The sequence below is a fragment of the Bombus huntii genome, unplaced genomic scaffold, assembly GCF_024542735.1.
Source record: "Bombus huntii isolate Logan2020A unplaced genomic scaffold, iyBomHunt1.1 ctg00000074.1, whole genome shotgun sequence".
Taxonomy (NCBI): Eukaryota; Metazoa; Arthropoda; class Insecta; order Hymenoptera; family Apidae; genus Bombus; species Bombus huntii.
Window position 1 is genome coordinate 250,609 of NW_026099332.1, and position 27,994 is coordinate 278,602.

Consider the following 27,994-nt stretch of genomic DNA (forward strand, 5'->3'; position numbering starts at 1 on the left):
TTTTGGAGGAAGATGACGACCTGATCAACGTGTGTGAAGGGAATTTCTGTCATCCAGGTAACAGCGCGGAGAAAGAAATCGCTCGTGGAAGATTTTTGAAAGCAGATCGATTAGCGAGAAAATTAATCGTGACCTCAGTAGGAAAGAAACCGTTGGATCTTCTTTTATGTTGCACGACGGCACATGAAATGTGGAAAAAGCTGAATACAGTATATGACATGAAGTCGGATGAGAATTTAAATATGGTCCAGAAGCAGTTCTTCGATTTTAAATGGGAAGAATCTGAAAATGTCTCTTACAACCTATCAAAGTTGGAACTCATAGCGGCGAAGATGAAAGTCCTTGGGAGTGAAATTGGCGAGAAAATGCTGATAACACGCATTTTATCGGTGTTACCAAACAAATTCGATCATTTTCACAGTGCGTGGGATTCCGTGGAAGAAGAAAAGAAGACCTTAGACAGGCTTAGTACCAGGCTGATGACGGAAGAAATTAGATGGAAGAAAGACGACCAGGAAACATCGGTGGCACTGGTAACAAAAGGTAATAATTATAAAAGGGAACAGCAGAAGCAGTCAAGTAAACGTGAATACGAGAAACAAGGACCAAGTTGCTTTAACTGTGAAAAAGTTGGCCATCTAAAGAAGGATTGCTTTAGATGCTTTATATGCAAAAGGAAAGGCCACACCAGCAAAAACTGTTTTAAAAATAACAAAAGAAGCAACAATAGAGACAACCAGGAACCTAGAAACCAAAATCGGGATCACAGCGGAATTGGTCTATTAGGAAGTACCTCAGCGATACAAACGGCAAACGCTGATGTTTGGATAATCGACTCAGGAGCTACGGATCACATGACAGGACGACGGGAATGGTTCAGCGTTTTCGAAGAATTCGATAACACGGTGAAGATAGAGATCGGCGATGGTCCGTTCATGGATGCGTGCGGCAAAGGAAAAATCAGAGTAGAGACTTTTGTGGACGGCAAATGGGTAACATGTACAATGAACGATGTTCTATACGTACCAGGTATGAAAAGAAATCTGTTTTCGATTAGATCTGTCGCAAGAAGGGGCATAGATTTTTGTATTTCAAAGGAAGGGACCAATTGCATATTTTTACAAAATCAGAAAATAATAGCAAGAGGTTCTGTTATCGGAAATTTGTATAAAGTAGATATGCGAGTTATCATACCGTCAGTTTGTAATTTTAGCAATAGAGCGGAGTCAAACGCGGACACATTGCAGTTATGGCACGAACGGCTATGTCATCAGAACATCAGACATGTTAAAGAATTCTTAAAGAATTCAAATATGAAAGTTGTAGAGGATAATAACTTTTTCTGTGAAGGTTGCGAGTACGGGAAACAGCATAGATCGAGTTTTCACGAGAAAATCAATCGGGCGACTAAACCTCGCGAAATTATTTATATGGATGTATGTGGACCTATGGAAGTCGAGTCATTAGGCAAGAAACTGCATTTTCTGACATTTAAAGATGATTTTTCGAAATTCACAAAGATTTACTTCTTACGACGTAAGTCAGAAGTAATTGAAAAACTAAAAACCTTTTGCCTAGAAGTTGAAAATCAATTTAAGGATAAAATTAAAGAAATTCATAGTGATGGAGGGAAAGAATTCCAAAATAAAGAAGTCAAAGAATTTTTAAGAAGTCAGGGAATTAGGCACACGATTAACGTCCCATACACTCCTGAACAGAATGGTGTCGCAGAAAGGGAAAATAGAACAATAGTAGAGGCAGGTCGGTCGATGCTATATTCGAAACCAAATCTACCGCTGTTCTTATGGGCCGAAGCCATGAACACAGCAGTACATGTCATAAATAAGACGGGGCCGACAAGACAAGATAAGAAAACACCATATGAACTGTGGTACGGGAAACCGCCGAATTTAGAAAAGTTTAGGGTTTTCGGTACTGAGTGCTTTGCTCACATACCTGCGGAGAAAAGGACAAAACTTGACAAAAAGGCTAACAAAGGATATTTGGTAGGCTATTTAGATGACGGACGAGGGTATCGAGTGTACGTGCCAACAGTAAAAAATGTAATATTAAGCCGTGACGTAATATTTAAGCCTGAACTAGAAAATGCGAAATTCGTAAAATTAAGTTTACCGAAAATTGTCGAGCGCGAAGATGTGAGTGCGCAGAGCGATAGAGCATGTACGTATGAAAGTGCAGAGAGTGAACATGAAAAACAACCTCATGGAACTAGCGACAATATGAGACAATTGAGAGATAGAGATAAGATCAAACGAACCGATTTTTATGGTAACCCAGTAACGTACGTGGCGGAAAAATTACCGGTGGATTTTAACGAAGCGATGAGATCCGAAAAGAAAGAGTTATGGGAAACAGCTATGAATGATGAAATGAAATCGCACCATGAAAATAAGACGTGGATACTTGTAGAAAAACCTAAAGATCAGAAGGTACTTAGCAATAGGTGGGTTTTAACGATAAAGCTAAATCCGGACAACTCGGAACGATACAAAGCGCGACTTGTAATAAGAGGGTGTTCACAGAAAGAAGGCATAGATTATAATGAAACATATAGTCCCGTTGCTCGGTTTGACACAATTAGATTAATGCTCAGTATTGCAGCCAAAAATAATTTACACCTCGGACAGTTCGACATTAAAACCGCATTCTTATATGGAAGTCTGAAAGAAGATATTTATATGAAACAACCTAAAGGTTATGATGATGGTACAAATCGGGTTTGTAAATTGCTAAAAAGCCTATATGGCTTAAAGCAGTCTCCAAGATGTTGGACGGAACGTTTCACAAAATTTATCTCGAACTTAAAATTTTATCAGAGTAACGCAGATCCTTGTTTTTATATTTATACAGAAGACGACAAATTAATGTTGATGACCATATACGTAGACGATGGACTGGTAGCAGCTTCAGACGAATCTTTAATTGATAAATTCTTCGATGATTTAAATAAAGAATTCAAAATTACGAGTTCGAAAGAAGTAAAGAGTTTTCTTGGACTTGAAATTAATAGATTAGAAGATGGTTCAATATTCATTCATCAGAGTAGGTATATCGAAAACATATTGGAAAAATTTAATATGAATGAGGCAAACAGTGTTTCTACACCTATCGAGACTAATTGGAACGAAAGTAACATAGGCGATAATGATTGTAACGCACCATACAGAGAAGCCGTAGGGAACTTAATGTTTTTACAAACCGTAAGTAGGCCAGATATTAGTTTTGCAATAAATATAGCGGCGAGACACTTAGAGAATCCAAACCAGTATCAATGGAAATTAGTCAAACGAATTTTGCGCTACATAAAAGGGACCGCAGACATGGGACTCTTATATACAAAAGCAGGCAGTCTCGAAACCTTTAGCGACGCTGACTATGCAGGCGACAAAGAAACAAAAAAGTCGACATCAGGCGTTGTATGTAAGTATGCGAATGCGGCCATCACATGGCAATGTAAGCGACAACAATGTATAGCTTTATCTACGACCGAAGCTGAATATGTCAGTGCAGCCTCAGGAGCGAAAGAAATTATGTGGCTAAAGAAAATATTTCTTGAATGTAAATTAGAGATCCTTAAGTATATGCTATGTGTAGACAATACTAGTGCCGTGAAATTAATTAAGAATCCAGAATTCCATCAAAGAAGTAAGCATATTGACGTAAGATATCATTTCTTGCGAGATTTATACAATAGAGGCGAAATTGATATAACGTATGTAACAAGCGAAGAGCAATTGGCGGATATATGTACAAAGGCATTGCCAAAACCGAGATTTGAATATTTAAGGAAAAAGTTAGGTTTGAAAAGTAAAAAAGATATTAAGATGTAATTGTTTGTAAACATGTAGAGTTTTTAGGGAGGGTGTCGAAGTGATTATTACTTCTCAAACAAAAAGAGGAAAAACTCTACATGATCTGTTTAGTCTTCTAGTTTTTTTTTTTTTTTTTTTTTGTGTAATAAATTAATTTGTATGGAAAAGAGAAAGGCGGCTGGCAAATGTACTTGAGAAGGCATTGACAAATTAATTTTCAGATATTTACGACAAGAGTTAGAAAATATTAAGAGATAATTTGTAAATTTGAGATAATTGTTTGTAGGGATGTAGAGTTTTAGGGAGGGTGTTGAAGTTCACTTCTAAGAAAACTCTACATCTGGTCTTTTTTAGTTTTCTCAAGCACTGAAGCCATCGACAGCGTGTAGACAAAAGACTGCGACGAAGTCAGGCCATAAACAGTAGACAGGCGACGTTGGCTTCGGGGTTTTTCAGTTATTAGGTAACACAGCTAGCGTGCGGATCTGGACCAGCTCAAATTGTATTTTTACTTATTACACTTCTATTTAAATATATTTTCTACCTTACAATTTATCCACGTGTTTTCTCTGTTTACACACCGAATAACCTCAACAGCACGTGTGTTGTAAAATTTGTAGGTAATACCTTTAGCATGATGGTTATGTCAATTAAGAAATGTACTAAAAATACATATATATATGAAGTAAAGGCTTTCGCATAGTCTATCACAGTGTCATTCAGCAGGTCCTTAACTGGGCAGGAGTACCTGTCAATGTCTATGGGGAGACCCGTGGGATATAGGGTCATGAACCATAAACATGCATGTTACTTATTGTTCATTATTAGCTGCTTGGAATATAATTCTCCTCATTAGACGAGTGATTATTACTACATATATCAAGGCAAACATTTATACATATACATTTATGCACGGGAAATTCTAATACATTGCCTGTAAGGACAGTAACCGAATGGCACTCAGTCATTCTATTAAATGACAAAAATTTCTTTTACTCTGTGTTTAGGCTATGGTAATACACAGAAAGTCGAATTGAGTTCTCTTTTAGAATCAGAAGGTTTGCAAAGTCAAATAGCACAACAAAAGAAAGCTTTGGAAGAGAAATTCAATGAAGAGAACGATGAGACTTGTGAGACTAATTTTTCTACAAATGTAAATTCGAAAAAATATAATGTAGAAAAAATGGATTGTGACTCTGAAGAAGCAAATGCGTATAAACATCACTTCATACCGGGACCATCTTTCAATTCGATGACTGATATAATGCCACCTGCACCTCCTTTACCACCACAATTAATGGCCAAGTAAGTACAATTTAAAAATTCTAATGGAATGCTGAATACTTCTAATATTAATAAGTAATTTGGAATAAGTTTAACATTTTATTTGGAAAAAAAATACGAAATTTTAATAAAATGTACTAGATTACCAGATAATGATACAGACGCACTTTCAAGTATGTTGATGTCATGGTATATTAGTGGTTGCATGGTATATTACACAGGTAATTATTTCATATAAGTATTTTATTGTATATTAAATTTTCAATGGACTATGTTATTTCTTTTGTAGGTTATTACCATGGTTTGAAACAAGCAAGAAACAATCAAGAGAACAGGAAGAACTGTTGATTATATCAATTTTTTCAATAACAATATAACAATAATATAAGATATAATAAAATATAAAACTCATTGTATTTATTTACTTCAATTATTTGAAATAAAGAACAGCTTTATTTTCATATAAGACTTTAAGACTTTTTTAAAAATAATTACTAAGATAAGAAAACATAAAAAACATATTTTTGATAAAATACACTCACATATATATGTCGGGTTATCATTAGGATTTAAGGCGCGTAATGATCCTTCGTTTGAATTAGCCATTGTTTTACGAAACAGAGAATATATTTACGCGAATAAACAAGGTTTTACAAAATATTATGAATAATGAGTTTAATAAATAATAAGATTAACAAACGATAAGTTTAACTAATAATTAGATTAAAGATTAATAAGTTTAACGAACAATAAGAGGAACGAATAATATGTCTTACGAATAATGAATTTAACGTATAATGAGATTAACGATTGATAAGTTTCACGAATAATGAATTTAATTAACGCTATTAACAATGTTCCGGGGTTCAAACGAATCCACGGTCAACAGGATAACTCTTTACTATGTGTAGAATAATTTTAAACACAAACTACAATTGCTGAGACACTCGGTAAATTGCTCGATGTATCACTTTCCAAGGTGATCACACGAATGAATATCTGATGAAAATCTTTTTCGCTATACGATTGCATTTGTTTGTTATATGCTCGCTGGAAACATCGAGAAGGTTCCAATCGTTGTTGCTAGGCAATTTCTGTCAAAAGTTTGTTGTATACTCTTTGGAAACATCGAGAAAGATTCAAACGCCGTTACTAGGCAGTTTCTGTCTGGAGATTGATTCCTAATACAACGTGTGTCCCATTATATCGACATCTCTAAAGTACAATTCTATGTGATTTCTAGGGAGAACAATACAACCGATCCACACCTTCGTCAGGCAAAACGTTTATCCCGTGACCGTGGCTACGTTCGGCGACCAGTTGTCACCTCGAACCCACTTTCGCTTTCACAAATATCAAACAATTACAAATGACAATTGCTTAATTACAGTTATGATAAAATCTAGGCTAAAGCATTAGAAGGCTTCCTCAAAATTGCAAAGGGAAGGCTCCGGTTTTCCTTTCATCTCCGACATATATAATACAAGGATATAATACAACCGAACATTTTAAACTTAGCCTATAGCGCGCGCGCGCACACACATGCACACACATACGAATGATTTCTCGAACGATAATCCATTTATTTATATTTTTCAATATCTGTCCTTACGATTGCGTATTTATTTGTTCCACGTATCATATTTATCTATTTGCATAACTGTAGGTGACATTTTTTTTAACAATTTTGCTAATATTTCATAACTTTTTAATTCATATTTCAAAGTGGTAACAGGTGTTTCTTTCTTTTCAAGTCTCCTCCATATCGGGCTTATTTCTAGTAGCCACGCTTGCTTACAAAGCAATTTTATATCTGCACAAGAATATCTTTCAGTACATTTTACTATGTGGTTTACAATATCTGTATTTTCTAATAAGTGGTTGCTAAGGTATAATTTGAATATACCAAGTCGAGCAACTTCATTGGGTAATGATACGTATATTTGCTTTTCGAGACGCCTGAGTAAAGCTGCATCAATGCCCCTAATAACATATTTACAATAAATATTATCGTTCTATTATACTAATAATAATGAAGGAATACTTCAAACAACACAATAACATATTTGGAATTTGGAGAAATATTACGATATTTTCTACTTAGAAAACATTGAAATAACGTGATATACGTACCAAGGGGAATTAGTTGTAGCCAGAAGAACTACATTAGAATTCTCATTAGACACTAATCCATCCAATCTAGAAAGAAGTTCTGATCTGAATCTCTTTGCAGGTTCAGACAATATACAGTCTCCTTTATTTGTGGCGATCCAGCCAATCTCGTCGATAAAAATAATTGTAGGCGAATGACTATAGGCAAGTTCAAATAAAACCTGTTCAGTTTAACAAATGTATTATTCATTAAATATTATATTCGAAATTCCTTAAATTCATTGCCTCATCACGAATATGATATCATTTCGTTTTCCAAACAACTATTCTATTTATATATAAATGACGAAAAATAAAATCAAATCTTTTTATACCTAGAATCTCTCCTTCATAGACAAAGGAACAAAGAAACTTACATAGACAAAGCAACTTACACGTATATACTTCTCGGAATCGCCTCTCCATTTGCTGACCAATGAGCTGGCAGTTATGTTAAAAAAGGTGCAATGGCATTCTGTCGCGACTGCCTTCGCTAACTTCGTTTTCCCTGTTTTGTATATTTCTTGTAAACACGTACAGAAATGAAAAGAATACGAGTATCTTACCTGTACCAGGTGGGCCGTACAGCAAAATACCTTTCCAGGGGGAAAACGGGCCATCAAAAAAGATAGGATACTTAAGGGGATACACAACGGCCTCCTTAACAGCGGTTTTACATTCCTCTAGGCCTATAACGTCATCCCAATGTACATTTAATTTGTTTACTATGATCTCCTGTGACGATACAAAGATAAAATGGCGTCTTCTCTATATTAAGTAAGTGTTACGTAATTTGATATTTGAAGCGTTACTGAAATCACGTCATCGTCGATATACGTTGGACGGTTTATCGACGGGAATTTTATCGTTTAAAAGCTTTACGATACGTATATTAATCGAAAATAACTTACGCATGAGATGTCCTCAGCAATCTTTCGTAATTCCGGATTATCTGAATAAAGCTTTTCAACGCATTTCAATATCTTCGATTGCATGGATTGTTCCATTGGGACGTTAAATAGCTCTTCTGATGAACGTCCATCATTCTCATTGGGGAATATTGACGTCACTGTCATTGCGAGATTAATATGATTCGTATTGTCATCAGTTATCTTCTGCTGTAGATTCGTCTCTTTCACAGGCTCACTTCTCGCTTGTTTACTAACAGATTTGGCTTTTGTCTCAATACTTCTACAAACACTGGATCATATTGTAATACGATACGTTGAATACGATACGTTGAATACGTTGAATACCGTTTAATATCGTTAAATAATTTAAATTCTTACGTTTTGCTTGCATTTGTCACTTCCCTCGTCATTTCCCTTCCAGTTATTTTCTTACACAATATGGGATATTTTTGAAATTTCATCTTGTAATAATTTTCATACTCTGCAACGATAATTTCCAAATCGATGTTGTCGCAAACCCGATGTTCGGGAGATAGACGAGCTTCCCGGAATAATACATCGCTAACGTCTATATACATAAAAAAATGTAGTTTTTAATTAATTATAGTTTTTAACTAATTAAAAATATTTTTCGCAATGACTGAACACTATAAGATAACCATCAAACAACTATTTTATCTCTAGGTAAGACAGGCAAAAGAATGTATTTACTATATAAATCCTCGAAGATAATTTCTTGTCTTCTGCTTTTTAATTTCCAATTTTTAGATGGATAAGAATAATTTGAATTTATACTTCATATATTTGTTTATAACTAGTTAATCTACATAATCGATTGAGTTATTCTTAACTACTGAATTACCGATGTCGAATTTTCAAATTTGGTTTCGCCTTCTCTCTCCATGATGTCCACTGATTTCTATTTCGATTGGTCACTGACACTATTCAAAAGAATTGGAACTAGGAATATATTTTAATTATAATATACTCACCCATTGTGTTCCAAATAATCACATACAAGGTGTAATATGTTCCGATGACGTTCCGAAATACGACTCTCCTCCTAATATAATTATTTTTTCATTACAATAATATAAGGTTTTTCATGTAATTTTTTGTTACATTTGCGAATTCAACGAGTTACACATGATTTTTCATGAAACACGAACGTTAAAAATATTTGATACAGCCTAATTATAAAAATTGTTAGAAGCAAAAGTCATAGATACTATGTGCGAGTATCGCATGAAACGAACAGCTATTAAGAGAACTGCAGCAATATTACAAATCAAATAACAAAACACACTCGTCTGTGACGTGGAAATTCTAAAATCTAAAATCTAGAATATTCCTTACCTTTTTTCGCAGATTATAAAATATCTTATTCATACTACCTTGCATCGATAAATCACCGTTCATAGTGACACTTTCAAATCGCCTATCGTTTCTCAATGGATACGAGAATTTCCGTTTATTACTTTAAAAACAACCCGTCCATTGCGTTTCTCTTAAAAAATTCTTTCAACTCTGTTGAAAACCGAGCATCAAACAAGAGACAAACGATTTGTTGTCATGGAAATGTTTGGTTCACACATAAGCAACGCACAAATATAATGATAGAATAGCTGAGTGTGTGTACTGTATAGTAAGATGGATGCAACATGGAAATAGAAAGAGAACACCATGTATAGATACTTCCTGTCCTTGTTTAATCAGGCATGCACACTAGTGGACACTGACGCTGCTCGTATACCGCTGTTACATATTTCCTGTACAAGTGCGCGTCATTATACAAGGACGGAACATCCTCTCTCTACTTCTCTATCGCGTTTTTAGTTCGCTCACGCGCTCTGTACTTATATCTATTACATTTCCACCATAAGCAGCGGCCGTGCAGTGACTTACAAAAGTTCCGAACGGTTCCATCCTGGGCGGACGGTTAATTGCGTTCGGTACTTCGAGGCAGGAAGGTGAGTACAGAATCGCTCCTCTTAGTACTCTTATTAGAAGTGTTATCATCGAATATAAGTTTTTTCAATAAATTCTTATCGTTTTACAATCTTTCTAGAATACAATGACGTCAGCAATCGATCATTTTCGCGAATTTATTGTAAAATAATTGGGGGAATATCTGGAGTTCTTTATCGGTTTCGACTGTAAAATCAGCAACTATTCGAATTTTTCATTCATAATTGTGACATTTTCGACTCTTCCGTTGCCAAGACTCTCTTGAGAGATTTTTGGCACGTTCCATCACCCTTGTTAAACGAGTGCACATTGGTGGATATATTGATTTTAAAAACCAATACGTGTACGAGATTTATTATCTCACTGGGACAAAGAAATCCGTTTTATTCGCGAATTTTCCGTGTTTCTTCTTAATTTTCGTGAGTGTCTGGCGCGGAGCATTATTTGAATGAACTTTTCATCGTTCAGATTATATTTCGTTTAAAAAGATTGAAATTGATGTCGAGAAGAAATGAAACAAGGTGCTCGGGCATTCTTTCGTTTCCCGGGGAAAGAGAAATATGAAAAAAAACGGTCGTTCTTCCTTCTGCCATTTTCGTCCATTACCAAAATGGCATGACCCAAGTGTCTCGGGCCGTGAATCAATCAAGCGAATTTTGAATAATTTTTGAATAATATCCAGTTAATAATTTGTGAAACAAATTAATTTCATTTTATTGTTGGAAACAAATTAGTTGGATTTTTCTTTCTTTAGCAGTTTTTGCCAGAGTTGACCTGACGTGCTACTTCAGTTTCCATCTTCGCTTCTTGAAACTTCCAACGTCCTTGGTGTTGGAGTCTCCTTGTCCAGGTGAGTACATAGCTTCTAGATACTCGTCGCTGTTCATCCTTACGAGCCTCTCGAGCTTTAGTTGTCAATTGTTATCGTTAAAGGAAGAGAAGCTCGCGACAGATGTTATCGAACAAATCGTTTATTCTCGAAAAGTTCGAACTTGTTCGTTGCGTTTGAATATATATGGACGGACGCCATTTTTCATGACATCATCATGATTTGTCATGTCGTGAGTATAGCTTCTGACTACCATATGTTTGTGATTTATGTGAAATTTGACCACTATACCGTGATAGAATAATATTTCCAATGAATTATAAATATTTTACATTGTGAATTATAAATATTTGTTACAAATTATATCGTACTTGAGATGAAAATGAACCATATATCTGCTTATGGAATATGAGGTAGTAAATCATTCGAAACATAATAACGATTAATTAAGCACATATACAATAACGTTTACGAATGAATATTGCGAATTATTGTATGGCTTTAATGCGGTATTTAATGTTTTGATTGCGGTCTTTGAAATGGTATCATAGGTGCTGATATAATATCGCGCGAAAAAGGAAAGACCAGTGGTTAATATTACAGGTGCACCAGTGCGTTGCGCTCGTCGAGGGTGGTTTTGACGCTGGTGCCGAGGAAAGGCGCAGAACGTGTTCGATCGACCCGCGAACGTAGCCTGTGCTCATACTGCGACAGAGTTCGTTTCAGTTAGGCTCAGTCGCTGTTTGTCCGTCGACAGCGTATAGTCGCGTCGGCCTACGATTCCTTTTTTCTTCTTGTTTCTTGCGAACTCTCTCGCAACAGCCGTTCTATACGTACACCGCCAGTATATCGCGTGATCATCGTTCCCATTGCTCCCCTTACCCTCTCACGTCCTTCGAAGAAGACCTCCCTTTGGTTTTTCCTTGTTTGGAGGGAATTCATCGCTCGGACACATGGACTGCGAAGTACGAGGGTATTCCAATTTTTTAATATATAAATTTAGTTTCCTCTATGGTGTTAGAGAACATAATGCGAGCATTTTATGATATAACGAATATATTCGTATATATTTTAGTTTATTCATTCGTCAAATTTCCCTAGTAGGCCGGCCTGCAGCTCACATGCAGCACTTAGTAAAAATTTGTTTTGTTAGAGGTTGGCCATTCTTCTTGCTATAAAAATATCGTGAAGTCATATCATATGATAAAGCACCTTCTGAAAGCTAGATGCTCGATAACGAGCCTAATGATTCTCGGTAGTTTGTAATGTCAAGCTTTGAATTGGCGAGATCGCTTTGCTGTCAAACCGCCGTCCAGCGGCGACCACATTCTTTAACCACGTTCAAGGGGTATATCACGCTACAGAAACCATCAAAGGGTTTGCAAGTTAGTTGCCTTTTAGAAGTGGGGCAGTTGGTTGTTACATGTCATCCGTAGTTGCTGGCTGTTCTCCTTAGTCGCCATACATCGTAGAGACGACGGTTATAGTCGCCAGTTGTCCTTGCTAATGGTTGCTTGTTGTCGCTAGTTAGTTCTCGTTATCGTTATGTATTCCATCAATCACGCGAAATTTAACGTATGGGATTTTATTCTTCTTTATTCTTTCTGTAGGGAAATTTTTTAAGACGAGGAAAATATAGAATATTTCAAGACGACGGTAAGGTTTGAATTTAAGTAACTATTTTATGATACAACAAAGTGGAAAAACGATTTAATTTTATAAAGTTTAAGGTAATTTTTTAAAAAACTTCGAATTTAAAAGATTCAAATAGATATCTTAAACGTAATTAAACCCTCCATATCGTAAGAAATTAAATGAAATTGCGCAAGAAAGTTAATACATTTAATGTATTATTTTAAACATTTATTTAAAAACATTTATTTAAAATTTAAGTGTAGGCGTTGACGCGCGCGCGCCATTCGAAGCATTTGTCAGTTCGTTACATCTGCGGTAAAAGTTGTAACTACGAAGAAGCTTAACATATGGTGCGTCTCAAGACGACAGTAAAAAGTATTAAGAGATTTTTCGAGATTTTTTCTTTTAAGTTTCCAAGTACTTTTTCTATTTAACTTCTTTTTTTTTTGCATTTTCTCACAATATTCGATAAATAGAGACGAAATATGACAGTTCTTAGTTCGGGGATTTATTGGTTCGAAAGTTACTTCAAAAGTGTTTCTGGAGTTTGTGCGGTTAATACTTTTAAACTACTGAGTACGACTTATTCCGTATGGCTGGACAAATCTTTGTTGATACTGTAAGCGTAACTGGTCCGGATATTGTCTTGTGGAGATAGAAAAATACACGAAGTATTGATTGAACTACATATTTTTTTAATTCTTTTTTAATTCTTTTAGTTCTTCATATATTGATAATAGAACGATATTCCGCTACTTTGAGCACAATATAGTAATGTTTAAATAAATAATAAAATTTACGCATTTCGTCTTCATGCGTCGATAAGAAAATGCAAAAAAAGTTAAAGAAAGATGATGCGTAGATGCGAAGTTTAGTCAGCAATAATATTTAAAACCTCTAAAATATATTGTACACATTTATTTGCAAATAAGCTCAATGAAATTAAACTGTAACTGTGTTTTCAATAATGTCTTCGATGTATTGCTCGCCATTATGTCGGATTAACAACTCTAAGTGATCGACCTTAATCACTAAATGGCGGCCGTGATTCAGTGGTATAGCTTTACATATGACGGACATCGCAGGCGCTTATAAGACGTCTATTGTGAAACGTTTCCAATAGCACCGTTTATGTGATAGTGAAATCTGAATATATATATATCGCTGAAATATATATCGCTTATCACTTGAGTCTGACACGATCGTTTTTAAATAGAATCACAATTTTTTATTCTTTACAAAATCAGTCTATAAAGATTATGTGCAAATAAAATAGATAAATAGATAAATGGTTGTACAAACTTATAAAACAGATATTACAAGTATATCTAAATAAATGATATATTTATAAATTGTAATATTTGATCTAAAGTTTAAATAAATAAAAGAGATACTCGTGACTTACAATAAAAGTATTTTTTTTCAATTTTTAAACAAAGCAAAAGTGGATAACAATTTTTCAAAATGTAAAAATCAACACAATGGTTGGTTTCTTTAATTAATCAATAACGTTTAAAGTTAATTAATGTCCAGAGTGGTTTGTACATTTTGTATTTCGCCGTATTTCAACGTTCGATATGTAAATAGAACTTGATGCCTGAAATATCGAAAAAATAATTAAATCCGATCGTTCTGTCGAATTTGCAAATTGTATACTCGTGTAAAATCGAGTGCGCTTGTGTATGCTGATACGAAATGTGGTAGTATATTTTTCTTTTTTCGATTATCGTTATCACTTTTTGTGTGGAAAAATTAATTCCGTGAAATGGAAGTGCAATCAATACGGTTTATCACGAAATAATAGCACAACGACGGTACATATTGGTATTGACGTCAGCTTCACAAAATTTCTCGAGTATCGCGGTCGACTATTTGGGTTAAGAATTCATTTTCAAGGTTCTACAAGCACGAGTATCTTATGGATATGAAATTTTCAGTGTACATTTTAATAACCATATTTCATATTGCATGCTGCGGTCCAAGAAAAATCCGCAGTTAATATTCTGCTAATCCCTGCTGCTTTTAAAGACCATAAGTAAGGTCCGTAAGGTCGTCCGTAAGGTTTAAAAGATTTCGAGTAGATTTGTATTACGTATTTTATCTTCTAATTTTTAAAGAGAGGGTCGTGTTTAATTAATTGAAAATGACGAAACTGTAATGGGACATTATTATCAAATATTAAACGTGGTTCCATTGGGTACTTTTATGGTCTTTGCGAGATATATATGCATTATATGTTGCTATTAGCAACGCGTAGCGATGAACGATGGAGAGCAGTACCTTCGTTATCTCGTCTCGGCTGTGTACATATCAGTAATGCACAGTACTCGTACTAAATATCTTACAAATTCCATACAGATTTTCAGATTAGTTTCGAATAATACCAACACGACCATGATAGTCACAGTACAGTATTAAATAGTGCCACTATGCATAATACACTCCTAAAATGTTTCTACAAATATATTTGTCCGAATATTTTTGTCAGCTACTATATCCTAACCAGGATTTATTAAACAATATATAGATTTAAAAAAGAATATATAACGACATTACTTGTTTAGGCTAGATTGGTTTAACTTGTATAGTTTTAATAACTGTGTAAGATCAAACAAGAACTTATCGTTAGTTTGGCGAGATTTGATTACACGAAGCAACATAATTGCTTTGAAACTCAGGACAGAAAACAATGTCAACCGGTAGACGCGTTTGTCTGGTGAACGTGTAACGCGTGAATAATAGATAGCGACAATCACGCGAACGCTAGTTACAGCTGACTTGGCTTACATTGTAGCATTCAAACTAGAGTATACGAGCCGTAAGCGCTATTGAAAGTTCAAAGGCCGACTAGTGAGCTTCATCCTATCTCATTTTTTAATCAGGCGATGGATCGACGAATCGTATTGATTTCGAGGATTATTATAGTTCTGTGGCAATTTTAAAGCGTGGTTTGTCTAATCTTGTCTCGTTAGCTACAGACTCTTTGGCGAGCAGCCTGAAACTTGATCCAGTTTCGAGAAAATGAAAAATTCGTTTCTTCTCTTTGCTTCCCTGTTCCCTCTTTCCTCCTTTTTCCCTTTTTACATCGCGTTAAGACCCGTTAAATAATATTGACTGCCGTGGACGCTGGCTGAGAAGTGCACTTTATAACTAGCTTTAAAATCGCTGACGTCGATGAGGACAAAGGTAAGTTAGAGGGTCATTTATCTGAGCTGGTGTTATTCGACCTGAACTCTGCAGCTTTTCAGAGCTTCTTTCGTTTTTCTTTTAAGAGCAGAGATGTTAACTGGTCTTTTGTTACGTGTAAGAAGTATGTACTAAAGCTTATTTAGCACCAATTGGTTGCTCAAAGTCGAGATATACATACCTATATTATATTAATACGTTACAGAAGATTACGCGTTAGTTAGCTTATGAGAATTTATAGTGTGTCACAGATCACAAAAGCAGAATGACTACTTTTTCATAAACGATATATGTATATGAATTGAAAGTTTAACTATTACGCCACATACTTCTCTCGATAAACGTCGTCGAGTGCATATTGTTAAAGAATATTAGCCATTTGAATTAAATAGTTTCGAAGATACTAATGCTTCTGTGAAGTTTTTGCAGGCTGTTAATTTTTTATTGAGATACTACAAATTTTGAATAACTTCGATTAGAAATAAAAATCACATTACATTAACGCGTAGAATGTAACGTAACGTAGATAATGTAAATATAAATTATATTACAAGGAAATAATACGGGTAAGTAATGTGAAACATTCTGGTTAAAATTGCATCCTTTGAAGGCTAGGACACACAGTACTTACGAAGTAGATTAAGTACCAAATGGGGTACTTAAGAAAATTCATGTTGTCATTGTTTAATAAACATCTTCAGCTAATAGCTTTCTGCAAAAGCTGGTTTAAGTTATGCTAGCTTATTCCTTATTAATTGCAATTATATTGTTCGTATCTCCTAGAGGATTAACAATCCATTTTTATAATGGATAATAAAAGTAAATTCCTATTAGGTTGTCCCAAGTTTCTTTCGTTTTATAAAGAAATGACAGATGCACAACATATTTTGTTTTATGTTATTCTATATTATTTTACATTAAATTGGAAAAAGGTGGATCACACGTAATTCAATAAAATAATATAAAACGAAAAATGTTGTACATCTATTACTATCTTATAAAACGAAAGAAACTTTTAAAACAACCTAATATTTCTCTACTACGACGCTTTTACAGTGCTAAAATATTTGATAAAAATGTTAAGAAATTCTAATATTGATTTAAGCGTATCGATTTATCTGCTCTTCATATTTAATCAAACAGAAATTGTTAATTATGATTTCCACTTAAAAGCGGATTGCATATTATGAGGATAAATTATCAAATTCATCTCTAATATAGACATTAGAGAATCATTCATAGCCGCAATCCTGTTTACCGCTAACATTCCTGGTACTCAATAATTCATTAGGTGATTGCTTTAGCCGCACAGAATACACCTACAAATAATTAATCGCGATTAATATTCCATCGACTTTTGAAAATCCCTCGTGTGATCTATTTCATGCGATGAGAATACGTATAAATTGAGATTGCGATCGACCATCCTCAGTCGGATAAATCGAGTGATTCAAATTATAACACAAAAAAAAGTTAAAACTAGTTACATTATCTTATTCAATTTTTATGTATTATTTGGCGGAAGAAACTTTGGTAATTGGTAAGTAAAGTTCACCTCCTTAATATTAATGATTTTAATATGTTATTAAGCTCAAAGTTCTAAGGAATTTTCTATATATATATATATACATATACATAACTGTATGCGTATATGTATAATATACGTATAACAACCAAAGTTCAGCTCTCAAGTGTACGCAAAACTTTTATGTTCATTTTACGCTATACCAGTATGTTTCATGAATTTGTTTGCTAACAGTATCGAAACAAATAACAAGCAGAGGACGAGCTATTCATGAATTGTTTTGCCAGCGTGTACGCTCCAAATATTTTCTATTTGAGAAAACATACTTGTTGCTATTGCAACTACAAATATTTTTACAGTCGACGCTTTTGCCGTGAATCATTGGCTAATATGTAAAATCGAGAAAAAACATGGTTTATTGTGATGGAAATGTGGAAAACCGCAAAACCGATATAGAAGAGAAAATAAAGGAAAGGAAGATAGATAAGTAGAAGCTTGGGGTCAAGTTTAATTCACTGAAACCGAGCTGCTTGTATTATCACAAAACAAAATTGCCAGTACGTCATTTCCGTACTCTCGTCCTCGCGAAAATGGTTTCGCTTGTTAAGGAAAAACGAAGAGACAGGGAAGAGAGGAAAAAGCAGACGGAGAGCGCTTTTAAAAAGCTGGCGAACCGTGTGTTACCACAACGAGACACGCGATGCTATTTGTCGCTTTAAATTGTGCTGCAACTCGTTTTTGAGATCTTTGCCAGGGGCGCGTTAAAACATGCTGAAAATATATTTCTGGCTTTTCTGGGGTTTAACTGAAATATGACAAATAACGTTGTAAAACATATGTACTTATGACTTACAGAGTAATTGAGTGTACAAAATATATAGTATACAAAATAGCCAGCGATTTAGGGCTTTAAAAGATCAAAAGGAAAGAAAAGAAAAGAAAAGAAGAAAGATAATATGTTGTGGCAGTCTAAGTCGATCTAAGAAAATAGATAAAGGGAGGGAGGGGCAAAGCTAGTTAATCTGGAAAGAATCCAAGCGTCAATTTCAAGCATTTACAGAGAATCAAGCGGGCTGGTTAAAGTCGTGAGTTGAGCAATTATCCCGCGTTAGGTTCAATCAGGTTAGTCCCACGCGAAATTGATCCAACCATGCGAAAACGAGTGTATTCTGATTTCTGTCGCAGATACTTCTGGCTAGTGCAGTACCTACACGGTGGTTGTTGAAATAGCCGCTTCTCATCTATTTTCCGCAGCACGGACATCATCCTTTGATCCCTTACGACTAACGAAGTTTTCGAAGATGTACGGCAGTTTGAGATTCTACTTGAAAATGATCATGATTGCGGTCTGTGTGTCGTCTGCTCTTCTTTTTGTCCTTCCGTTAAAGACTGGTAAGTTGATACTGATTAATTATGCGATCGAAACCCTATATAATGGCTACAAAAATGCCGCTAATATAATATTCCTTCTTTCTTGTATCTGTCTGCCTCTCAGGTCGTTTTACTAATTACAATAAGTAATTTCGACTTCTTTGCGCTCTCTTTTAACGCATTCGAGACCGAAAGAAATTCATATCAGTCAGTAGGCAAGGGTATAATATACATATTTTATATATAACTTATGTAGTAATGTAATATATATATATATATATATATATATATATATATATATATATATATATATATATATATATATATATATATATATATATATATAATAATTCTATATTGAAAAAAATATGAAATTAACATGATATATACATTACTACATAAGTTATATATAAAATATGTATATTATACTCTTGCCTACTGACTGATATGAATTTCTTTCGGTCTCGAATGCGTTAAAAGGGAGCGCAAAGAAGTCGAAATTACTTATTGTAATTAGTAAAACGACCTGAGAGGCAGACAGATACAAGAAAGAAGGAATATTATATTAGCGGCATTTTTGTAGCCATTATATAGGGTTTCGATCGCATAATTAATCAGTATCAACTTACCAGTCTTTAACGGAAGGACAAAAAGAAGAGCAGACGGCACACAGACCGCAATCATGATCATTTTCAAGTAGAATCTCAAACTGCCGTACATCTTCGAAAACTTCGTTAGTCGTAAGGGATCAAAGGATGATGTCCGTGCTGCGGAAAATAGATGAGAAGCGGCTATTTCAACAACCACCGTGTAGGTACTGCACTAGCCAGAAGTATCTGCGACAGAAATCAGAATACACTCGTTTTCGCATGGTTGGATCAATTTCGCGTGGGACTAACCTGATTGAACCTAACGCGGGATAATTGCTCAACTCACGACTTTAACCAGCCCGCTTGATTCTCTGTAAATGCTTGAAATTGACGCTTGGATTCTTTCCAGATTAACTAGCTTTGCCCCTCCCTCCCTTTATCTATTTTCTTAGATCGACTTAGACTGCCACAACATATTATCTTTCTTCTTTTCTTTCCTTTTCTTTCCTTTTGATCTTTTAAAGCCCTAAATCGCTGGCTATTTTGTATACTATATATTTTGTACACTCAATTACTCTGTAAGTCATAAGTACATATGTTTTACAACGTTATTTGTCATATTTCAGTTAAACCCCAGAAAAGCCAGAAATATATTTTCAGCATGTTTTAACGCGCCCCTGGCAAAGATCTCAAAAACGAGTTGCGGCACAATTTAAAGCGACAAATAGCATCGCGTGTCTCGTTGTGGTAACACACGGTTCGCCAGTTTTTTTTTTTTTTTTTTTTTTTTTTTTGATATCGGTGACTGCCATATTCTCTTGAGTTTCCAAATCGTAAAGAATCTTTCCCCAGGGATTGGTCAACTGTGTATGTCCCCATGCGACGTAACTTGCTTAAGGAACACGAGCCGGTGATATGCAGGCAACGTATAATTGATTATCATTCGCTCTGAAACGCTGAAGTAATGACCAGTGCAGTGGTCCAGTGGTCATATTGAATGCCGCTGGATATATCAGCATTTGGCAACCTAACCCAGAGAAGCAGGAAATATGAAGCCACCGAATACCAATTAACTTCGTAGTTGCACGGTTCACATTCCATCATTTCTGAATATGCGAGGACAGTCCTCTTATTGTGCTTTTAATTCTTTTATTTGTTTCATTTTCAGCAAATATACTGGTTTTTTTAAATTAAGCTTCTTTTTATACAGAGTTACAGATTATATTAATTTTATATAGAATATATTTAAGAAAGATATTTAATTTTTTGCTAGTTAAGTATTGATCGATTAAGTTACTGTACCTTTGTTCCGATAAATGCGTGCCATTTCCTCGAATCTAATATCATAGCAAATGCCAATACCTATTTTGCAGCCCTTCACATCGAACGTCGTTAGGGAGTTACCAGGACTGAGTGAATCACTCTCTCGAAAAGTAATCTTATTAGGAATGTCGATGTCGAATAGATGTACCTAATAACATAAAAATGTGGTCGCTAATTCTATTGCTGCAACTTTTGTAATTTAATATCAAAGTTACCAACTCCTAAACTTTAATTATTTTTTATTTAATAACTGACAGCGTTTTTATCACTTTCTTTTATTAAAAAATCTTATCATTTAATAATGTTTAAAAAGGAGAAAAAATAAGTATAATAATATTTTAAGTATGTGAAAAATTTATACAACAACAAACACATTACAACAAAAATGGGCGTTTCCCGTATCATAACGTATTTTATAAACCGTAAATTATAGAATTGGTTATAGTATACGTATGTACATATGTATATTCCTAAATTATTCCTAGATAGAGTCACTTTCTTCACCCCAATATTTTCAAATTCAAAGCCATAAAGGAATATATTACTTACCTTTCGGTGTTTTGCTATCAAAGTTCCATCGGGACCCCAAATAGTACAGGTATTGTACAATTTAGCGCCCTCTATTTCAGGCATCGTACCACCAACTACATAGATGTTGTTTTCTTTAGCTGCGTTCGATGAAGCAACGCTCGTTTCACCATCAGGAATACTCTCGGCGTATTTTGGAAAGTACTCTGCATTGCAATATTTCAATTAATGAAGAATAACTGTCTTTTGTTCCAACCATAAATTAAATTGAAATGTTTGTCAGTTTTTTATTTTTTAAATTATTAAAATAACTAAGTTTTATATTTCGACTTAATTAAATATGCAATTACTTAGCTAATAGTATATATAATAAATTGTTTCTACAGGTTCAAAATGAAAAATGAATATTTAGAAATATTTAATTACGACAATGCTATTTGTGTTAGCATCAGTGGCTTGTTACTCAACGACTTTGCTAGTACTTTTTGAAACATAAAGTTAGTTTTCAATTAACACTTATACTAGAGGCGGAATTATAAATGCAAAATAATTGATAATACTAATTTATAAGTACCTAATTATTAGTATCTTAAAAAATATATTTATACAAAAATCACGATAATCATGAAAATGGGGAAATCCTATATTCTCGAATCAATTCACAATTTATTTTGTATATTAATTAGATTCCGCGCTCATCAGTACGTACTCACTGGCGAGATCGAGAAAATGTATCGGCAATTCCTCGTACGACCAGAGGATCGGAAATATCAAAGGATATTATGGCGCAGCGCGAGTGGAGAAACAGAAACATATGAGCTTAACACCGTAATACTCTTATCATAGAAATAGAAGCAGTCCTCAATTCCCGCCCGCTAACTCCTATCTCCACCGATCCAAATGATCTCCTAGCCCTCACTCCCGGACATTTCCTCATTGGCGATTCATTAATGTGCTTACGTGATCGAGATTTCAGAGACATTCCATCGAACCGACTCTCCAAATGGCAGCATATCCAACAGCTTAAACAACATTTTTGGAACCGCTGGCATAAGGAGTATTTGAACGAGCTAACCAACCGCAATAAATGGAGCAAGGGTGGACACAGCATCCAAAAGGGCACAATCGTCATCCTCAGAGAGGACAACGTTCCCTCCATGCATTGGCCTCTGGGCCGAGTTCATCCAGGCGCCGATGGTGTTGTCACGTAAAATAACAAAATAAAAAAGGAATTTGAGGTAAAAAATAAAAAAAAGAAAACTTTATTTTTTTTCTAACATCAATACACTTTACAATCTACTTCCGAACTCTGGGCGTGACTTTTTAAGACTGACTCTTATGATTTTACTTTCGATCGGATCCGATTACTTTCTTTTGTCATCCCTCAACATCCCCACCGTCCATGCATTTGCTAGGCGTCCGCGACCGTTGCCACGTGCTCTTTCTTCTAGAACCTTCGGTGGAAGGACCGTTGGGATGTTGATGGTTCATTAGGCACTTCAGCGATATACATTGTCGCCGAGTGCTTTATCTCTATCGTCAGTCCGTCGGATTTGAAGTATGCCGGTCGTAACAGTGTCATCCGGACAGCTACAGTTCAGACGGCAAAAAGCATTTTGGATCGGGGCGTCAAAAGGCTTGTCCCACTGCCAATTCAACCCGATCTCGAGAAACCCGAACAACTAGCCACCGAGACGAAATAAGATGGGAACTTCAACCACACCTCCCTAGTTTGATCGGTACCCTCTCAACGGGGGGAGAATGTTACGCCATGCGGCTTACCATAGGTCATATTCTTAACTATCGATCGCGGCACTATAATGTCGCAGACGGATCGTCGTGTCTGCCCGGCAAACAAACATTGTAGTGGCAAGCGCATGGTGCATTAAGCAGGGCGACTTCCAGAAACGTCGACTCGTGGCCCGTATTTTACCTCGCGTAAAAGAATGTGGCGTGATCCGAACGTAGTGGGGGTCGCCTTCCAGAAAAAACGAAAAAAATCGAAAGGCGTTCAGAACTTTTCGAGAAGTCGAACCGTCAACACATGTGGTATGTCGCGCATTACTTATCAACCAAAACGCAGTTACATTTTTTTTGTTCCATTTATATCTTTCTAGTTAATAAGTTGTTGAAATAAACATTAATTTATTTGTGTTAATTCTGTGGAATTTCATTGAACTACCCTTATTATCATAATCGAAATAAGGGGATCGATCAGTTCGTGGCGTCGATTATTTAATCGTAATGGGAACTTACAACTCTCGTTGACGTGCTATCTCGCGATCGCGTCTCTCCGCGAACGGTCGAAACAAAATGATTCACTAAAAACTGTCCTGAATTCCTAAGAATTTATTTACCGAAAAACTGACAAAGTGTTTATTTAAAAAATGAGGTTGAAGGTAGTCCTTTTCTTTCATTTCATTCATTTTCATTTTCTTTCTTAAGTATGGCTAACACAATATCTAATCAATTAAAATTTTATATTTTCACGTGAAAAGTTTCTTTAGATAATTATTATCAACATGATGACTCACTCTTACGGATTAATACGTGTCTGTAGGGCAATCCGGTGGACTTGATCGGCTTTTTACTTCGAAAGTTGAGTAATCGGTGTCGCTTTCTTACGCATCTTTGAACTGTATAAATGTTTTAAAATTGTTTGATCCAGAATGTACCACACCGGACAATCAAGAAGGCAGGTGCCTTGACTACAGAAAATGTAAACCTCTGCAAGAAATATGGCAGATACAGTACCGTACAGCCACCGATTTTTATAGACGATCAGTGTGCAGATACCAGGGCAATGTTACGATCGTTTGCTGTCCGAACGATCCAAACAAAGAGAAGAGAGAAATTTTAATAAAAACTGTGTATAAGTATAAGGCTTTGCGACCACCATACTGTGGTTTTAGCAACGTCTCTCATACCAGGGTGGTCGATGGTAAACCAGCTGAACTTGGTACGTTTTATGTCTTTCTTTCCGATTAATAATAAGCCATTTACTGCAAAGAATGAACTTTAAAGGCATTAAACAGCACATCAATGTACATTTCAATTAGACTAAATAATAATGCTATGATTTTATCGGTAGTAACTTTACTTATTAACTTGAATTATTTCTTTCTTTTACTTCATGTTAGGAAGAGTATCTTTTTGCTTGAAATAAAAAATTGATATAGGAGTAATAATATGGATAGAGAACAAAAACTGTTAGGGCAGAAATTACACGTTTGAACTTTATAGTTCAGTATAGTTCAAATAGAAATTATATAGAATTATTTAATAATTTGTATTCCACTGGAATAAAAATTTAATTTCTGTCTTTATCAAATCTCTATTTCAGAGTATTTGTACGTATGTACTTATCGTCTGCTGTATGATCGAATATCGAATAGGTAATAATCGTTGTTACCTGTTATGTGAGAAAAAATTATGTATATTCACAACTATGACTATTGCATTTTAGGCGCTTGGCCATGGATCGCTGCATTAGGTTTTCGTAATCCCCGAAACCCAGACAAACCACTATGGAAGTGCGGAGGTTCCCTGATATCGGCTAGGCATGTTTTGACCGCAGCACATTGTGCACATATGGATGGAATAGAAAACATACACAATCATAATATTGTCATTCTTAGATTGGTGGAGGAGGTGCCATTTTCGAGTAAGTCCTCAAATATATATATATATATATATATATATATATATATATATATATATATATATATATGCTATTGAGTATTACTGAAGTATCATATCCTGAAATTTCTTACTGTACACATATATTGTGTCATAAAGCGTGTATAATTCTTTCTCATACTTTTGGTCATTCGTTTCCTGCATTTTCATTTATTTTTTTATTTTTCAGGGTACGTATATCCCATTTGTACGAAAGAGCCCCTACGAAAGAGCAACTTCGTCGGCTATAACCCCCTTGTTGCTGGATCGGGAGCATTAAGATATAGTAAGTGATATCAATTTTATAATAAAATTAAATAGTTCCAGTCTTAAATATCTTTCTTATTTTCTTCGTAGGACGACCACGACGTAATGCATTAATGGAAGTACAAATGCCAGTGATTAAGAACGCCGAATGCAAAATAGCTTATTCCAAATTTCCTAATGCACCTGATATCACTGATGGTATAATATGCGCCGAACATGCTCAGGGTGGAGAGGATTCTTGTACGGTAATTAAGTTACAGAGTTACTACAAACTATACGGTATCTGAAGACACGTCGATTCGAATTAACATCAAATCGACGTCTTAAACATTAAAAATAATAGATAAACACAATTTAATAGTTTTGCCCACTTCTCACACCTCGTTATGGTATTTAATCTAATTTCCTTCTAATCTTAGTTTTGCTCAAAATACATATAACATGTACGTTATAAATTGGAGTATTTCAATACACAAATCAATAGAAGATTATTACTGTATATAAGTATAATTTCAATACAATTCGATCGATATATTTCAGTATCTTTGATTAAAAATTTAACGATCCTTTCAGGCTGACCGCGGCGGACCACTGCTGATACAACATGAATTAACCTCGTATTTAATAGGTATTGTGTCTTATGCTTATAAGTGCGGCACAGCTGGGTATCCCAGCGTTTACACTAGGGTCACATCGTACCTTGACTTCATTCTCCAAGCGATGCAATAATATGATATTACTGTTCCATAAATATCATTGTGTAAAAAACGTAAAGTTGGATTTTCTTATTGTGGAGATAAGAAACAGCTCAAATTTACATTGTTTTGTACGTTACAAATTATAGGCTTAAAATGTACGAAATGTAACTTTGAAACGACACTAATTTTTTACGCACGATAAACCTCCACAACTTAGGTATGTAAAGATGATAAACGTATATTAATTCTATTAATTTGGTAATAATAAACCAACTTTCTGAGAAGTTCTGTAAATTTCGTTTCTGTTGTATCAAGAGAATAATGGAATATTCCACTTCGATCGTATACTTCTTGTATGTACGTACAAAATTTTCCGGCTAATCTAAGACACCTCATAAGATAGAGAGCTTCTGGAAATTCGGACACAGAGAGTGCATAAAATACAAGATAAGTCTCGTGTCTTTCAAAATTATTTTTTATTCGCTAAAAACGTCCTGTGTACTCATGCAATCACATGCAACCTCGAAACTTCACTTATTTTTTATCACTTTCCAATTCAATACACAGTTTCAGCATTTTTGACTATATGTAAGAGAAATTTCCATTCAGCCAAAGGTGTACTTACAGATTATAGATTCCTATACGACTCTCAGTAAAAATTTATCCGCACTCCAGATAGTTAAAACTTCTGTCGACCGTATTGATCCATCTGCACTCTTCGTATGACGTCAATATCTGTTCAGTGCTGCTGCGCAGGTTTCTTTGTGTTACGTCAATTCGTTTGTGACCGTTGCGCGAGTAATGGCGCTTTGCAATGGTGATTTGCAGGAAAACATTGCAGGATGCTGTGATTCGTTTCTTGTGGTCGGAGGTTATGTTTGATGCCTATATTTATCAAAGATTTAATGCACATTATGGAGAAAGTGTTTTGTCACGAAGTGTGTTTGAATGGGCACAAAAGTTCAAAGAAGATCGCACAAGTGTTATGAAAAAACAGCTGGACGCCCGTCCACATCCACGATGACAACATTGAACGTGCTCATGAACTTATGCTCTATGGAATAGACGAGTGACACTGGATAATGTGGCAAATCATTTGCAAATCAGCCACGGCTCTGCTTATGCAATAGTGCACGACAGATTTGGATTTTAAAAAGTTTGTGCGAGATGGATGCCGAAAAAGCTGATGAAAAGGTGAAGACGACGATGCATTCGTGGTTCGCAGCTCAGCCCAAAACATTTTTTAATGAGAAAATACAAAGGTCCTTCGGCAAATGGACAAAGTGTATACAGAAATCGAGTGATTATGTCAAAAAATGATGTATGTCTTTTTTGACAATTGCTTAAAATAAATTCTACACCGACAGAGCGGGTAACTTTTTACTCACCCTCGTAAGACACTTAAATTTCCAATCTATTATGATGAATAAAAGAGCTTATACTATTAAATCTAATTGTATTTTGTTGCATGAGAGTACACGTGTATGTGATGTACATTACCTTTATATCCCCTTGAACGCTTCAATATTGCGCATATATACTATATTTTGTACAGCTTCTATAAAATTTCGTATGTTTGTTTAGGCTGTTAATCTAGAGGCTGGAGTACAAAGAAGTGGCACAATGATGTGGGCTGATGACATTTATAATTATCAAGGAATCACCCCTACATTCGCTCAGGTATATATCGTTGACTATAATGTATTTAACATATATGATTGTTAGAATATTAATAATTAATTTTTAATTCTATCAGAATTTTAATGAAACTGTCCCTTGGGAAGGAAGAACTGATACCTTGATATCACGGTTTGTACATCCTATATATACGACAAATTTTAGAACATTATATAACGAAGAACCAGATCGTCGTGGCCATGTGATGTGAATAAAAGGACTTGAATTTGATGATATTTTTATAATGTTAGATAACATAACTAAGTATCTTCACAGTAAGATAGGATGACATGGTTTACATGATCTTAATGTTGTTCACTCGAGTGATGATATTATAAGGAAAAGCGTAATATCACAGGTAGGATGATTCATAATTTAGAACTACTAACTCATGTATGTATTAAAAATTAAAGAAATATATTAAATTTTATAGGATATTTATGTTTAGTAACCAGTAATTCAGAGATTGGTATTCATGGTTACTATAACGAGGCTGTAGAAACGCACCCTTTCTTCTTTGCAAATGGTCCTGTATTTATG

General features: G+C 35.0%; 4 protein-coding genes across 13 annotated transcripts in view; 2 read left to right on the top strand and 2 right to left on the bottom strand.

Moving 5' to 3' along the window:
• Nucleotides 1–21,335, bottom strand: part of LOC126876414 (omega-amidase NIT2-A-like) — a 65,682-nt gene extending 44,347 nt beyond the window's left edge. Inside the window, exons 1-3 of the mRNA XM_050639268.1 lie at nucleotides 21,156–21,335; nucleotides 20,586–20,754; nucleotides 19,323–20,310 (exon numbers count right to left, since the gene is read on the bottom strand). Of these exons, the coding sequence (XP_050495225.1) occupies nucleotides 20,177–20,310; nucleotides 20,586–20,754; nucleotides 21,156–21,239 (387 nt within the window). The 5' untranslated portion in view covers nucleotides 21,240–21,335 and the 3' untranslated portion in view covers nucleotides 19,323–20,176. The remainder of the gene's footprint in view (nucleotides 1–19,322; nucleotides 20,311–20,585; nucleotides 20,755–21,155) is intronic.
• Nucleotides 4,303–5,583, top strand: LOC126876416 (survival motor neuron protein-like; the record flags this gene model as incomplete). Its single annotated transcript, XM_050639271.1, has 4 exons — nucleotides 4,303–4,453; nucleotides 4,841–5,138; nucleotides 5,259–5,338; nucleotides 5,407–5,583. Coding segments are annotated over 4 exons (588 nt in total), but the record flags the coding sequence as incomplete, so codon positions are not given.
• On the bottom strand, nucleotides 5,513–10,968 carry LOC126876412 (katanin p60 ATPase-containing subunit A-like 2). Of its 9 annotated transcripts, none has more exons than XM_050639257.1 (7): nucleotides 9,172–10,968; nucleotides 8,558–8,747; nucleotides 8,180–8,468; nucleotides 7,835–8,036; nucleotides 7,646–7,776; nucleotides 7,251–7,450; nucleotides 5,513–7,100 (listed from the first exon to the last, which is right to left on the bottom strand). In XM_050639257.1, the coding sequence occupies exons 1-7, from the start codon at nucleotides 9,173–9,175 to the stop codon at nucleotides 6,740–6,742; spliced, it is 1,377 nt and encodes a 458-aa protein (XP_050495214.1). In that variant the 5' UTR covers nucleotides 9,176–10,968; the 3' UTR covers nucleotides 5,513–6,739. The 9 variants fall into 9 exon arrangements, with proteins under 9 accessions (XP_050495214.1, XP_050495213.1, XP_050495222.1 ...); XM_050639256.1 differs by having other exon boundaries at nucleotides 8,558–9,098; nucleotides 9,172–9,964; XM_050639265.1 differs by having other exon boundaries at nucleotides 9,042–9,964.
• A 1,380-nt stretch (nucleotides 21,336–22,715) lies between the features above and the next one.
• On the top strand, nucleotides 22,716–27,764 carry LOC126876413 (venom serine protease Bi-VSP-like). Of its 2 annotated transcripts, XM_050639267.1 has the most exons (9): nucleotides 22,716–23,183; nucleotides 24,601–24,798; nucleotides 25,003–25,098; nucleotides 25,170–25,324; nucleotides 25,653–25,707; nucleotides 26,405–26,528; nucleotides 26,613–27,149; nucleotides 27,362–27,457; nucleotides 27,534–27,764. In XM_050639267.1, the coding sequence occupies exons 1-6, from the start codon at nucleotides 23,081–23,083 to the stop codon at nucleotides 26,431–26,433; spliced, it is 636 nt and encodes a 211-aa protein (XP_050495224.1). In that variant the 5' UTR covers nucleotides 22,716–23,080; the 3' UTR covers nucleotides 26,434–26,528; nucleotides 26,613–27,149; nucleotides 27,362–27,457; nucleotides 27,534–27,764. The 2 variants fall into 2 exon arrangements, with proteins under 2 accessions (XP_050495224.1, XP_050495223.1); XM_050639266.1 differs by lacking the exons at nucleotides 26,613–27,149; nucleotides 27,362–27,457; nucleotides 27,534–27,764 and having other exon boundaries at nucleotides 25,653–25,994.
• The last annotated feature ends 230 nt before the right edge of the window (nucleotides 27,765–27,994 follow it).

What these genes read in the sequence shown, in the direction of transcription:
- LOC126876413 (XM_050639266.1), top strand. Translation starts at nt 23,081, where the DNA reads ATGTGGCGTGATCCGAACGTAGTGGGGGTCGCCTTCCAGAAAAAACGA. An exon ending in GGAGGAGGTGCCATTTTCGA is followed by an intron (nt 24,799 to 25,002) that starts GTAAGTCCTCAA and finishes TTTATTTTTCAG; the next exon opens with GGTACGTATATCCCATTTGT. An exon ending in ATCGGGAGCATTAAGATATA is followed by an intron (nt 25,099 to 25,169) that starts GTAAGTGATATC and finishes TTTTCTTCGTAG; the next exon opens with GACGACCACGACGTAATGCA.
- LOC126876412 (XM_050639256.1), bottom strand. Translation starts at nt 8,757, where the DNA reads ATGTATATAGACGTTAGCGATGTATTATTCCGGGAAGCTCGTCTATCT. An exon ending in GTGTAAGTTGCTTTGTCTAT is followed by an intron (nt 7,451 to 7,645) that starts GTAAGTTTCTTT and finishes TAAACTGAACAG; the next exon opens with GTTTTATTTGAACTTGCCTA. An exon ending in GCTACAACTAATTCCCCTTG is followed by an intron (nt 7,101 to 7,250) that starts GTACGTATATCA and finishes ATATGTTATTAG; the next exon opens with GGGCATTGATGCAGCTTTAC.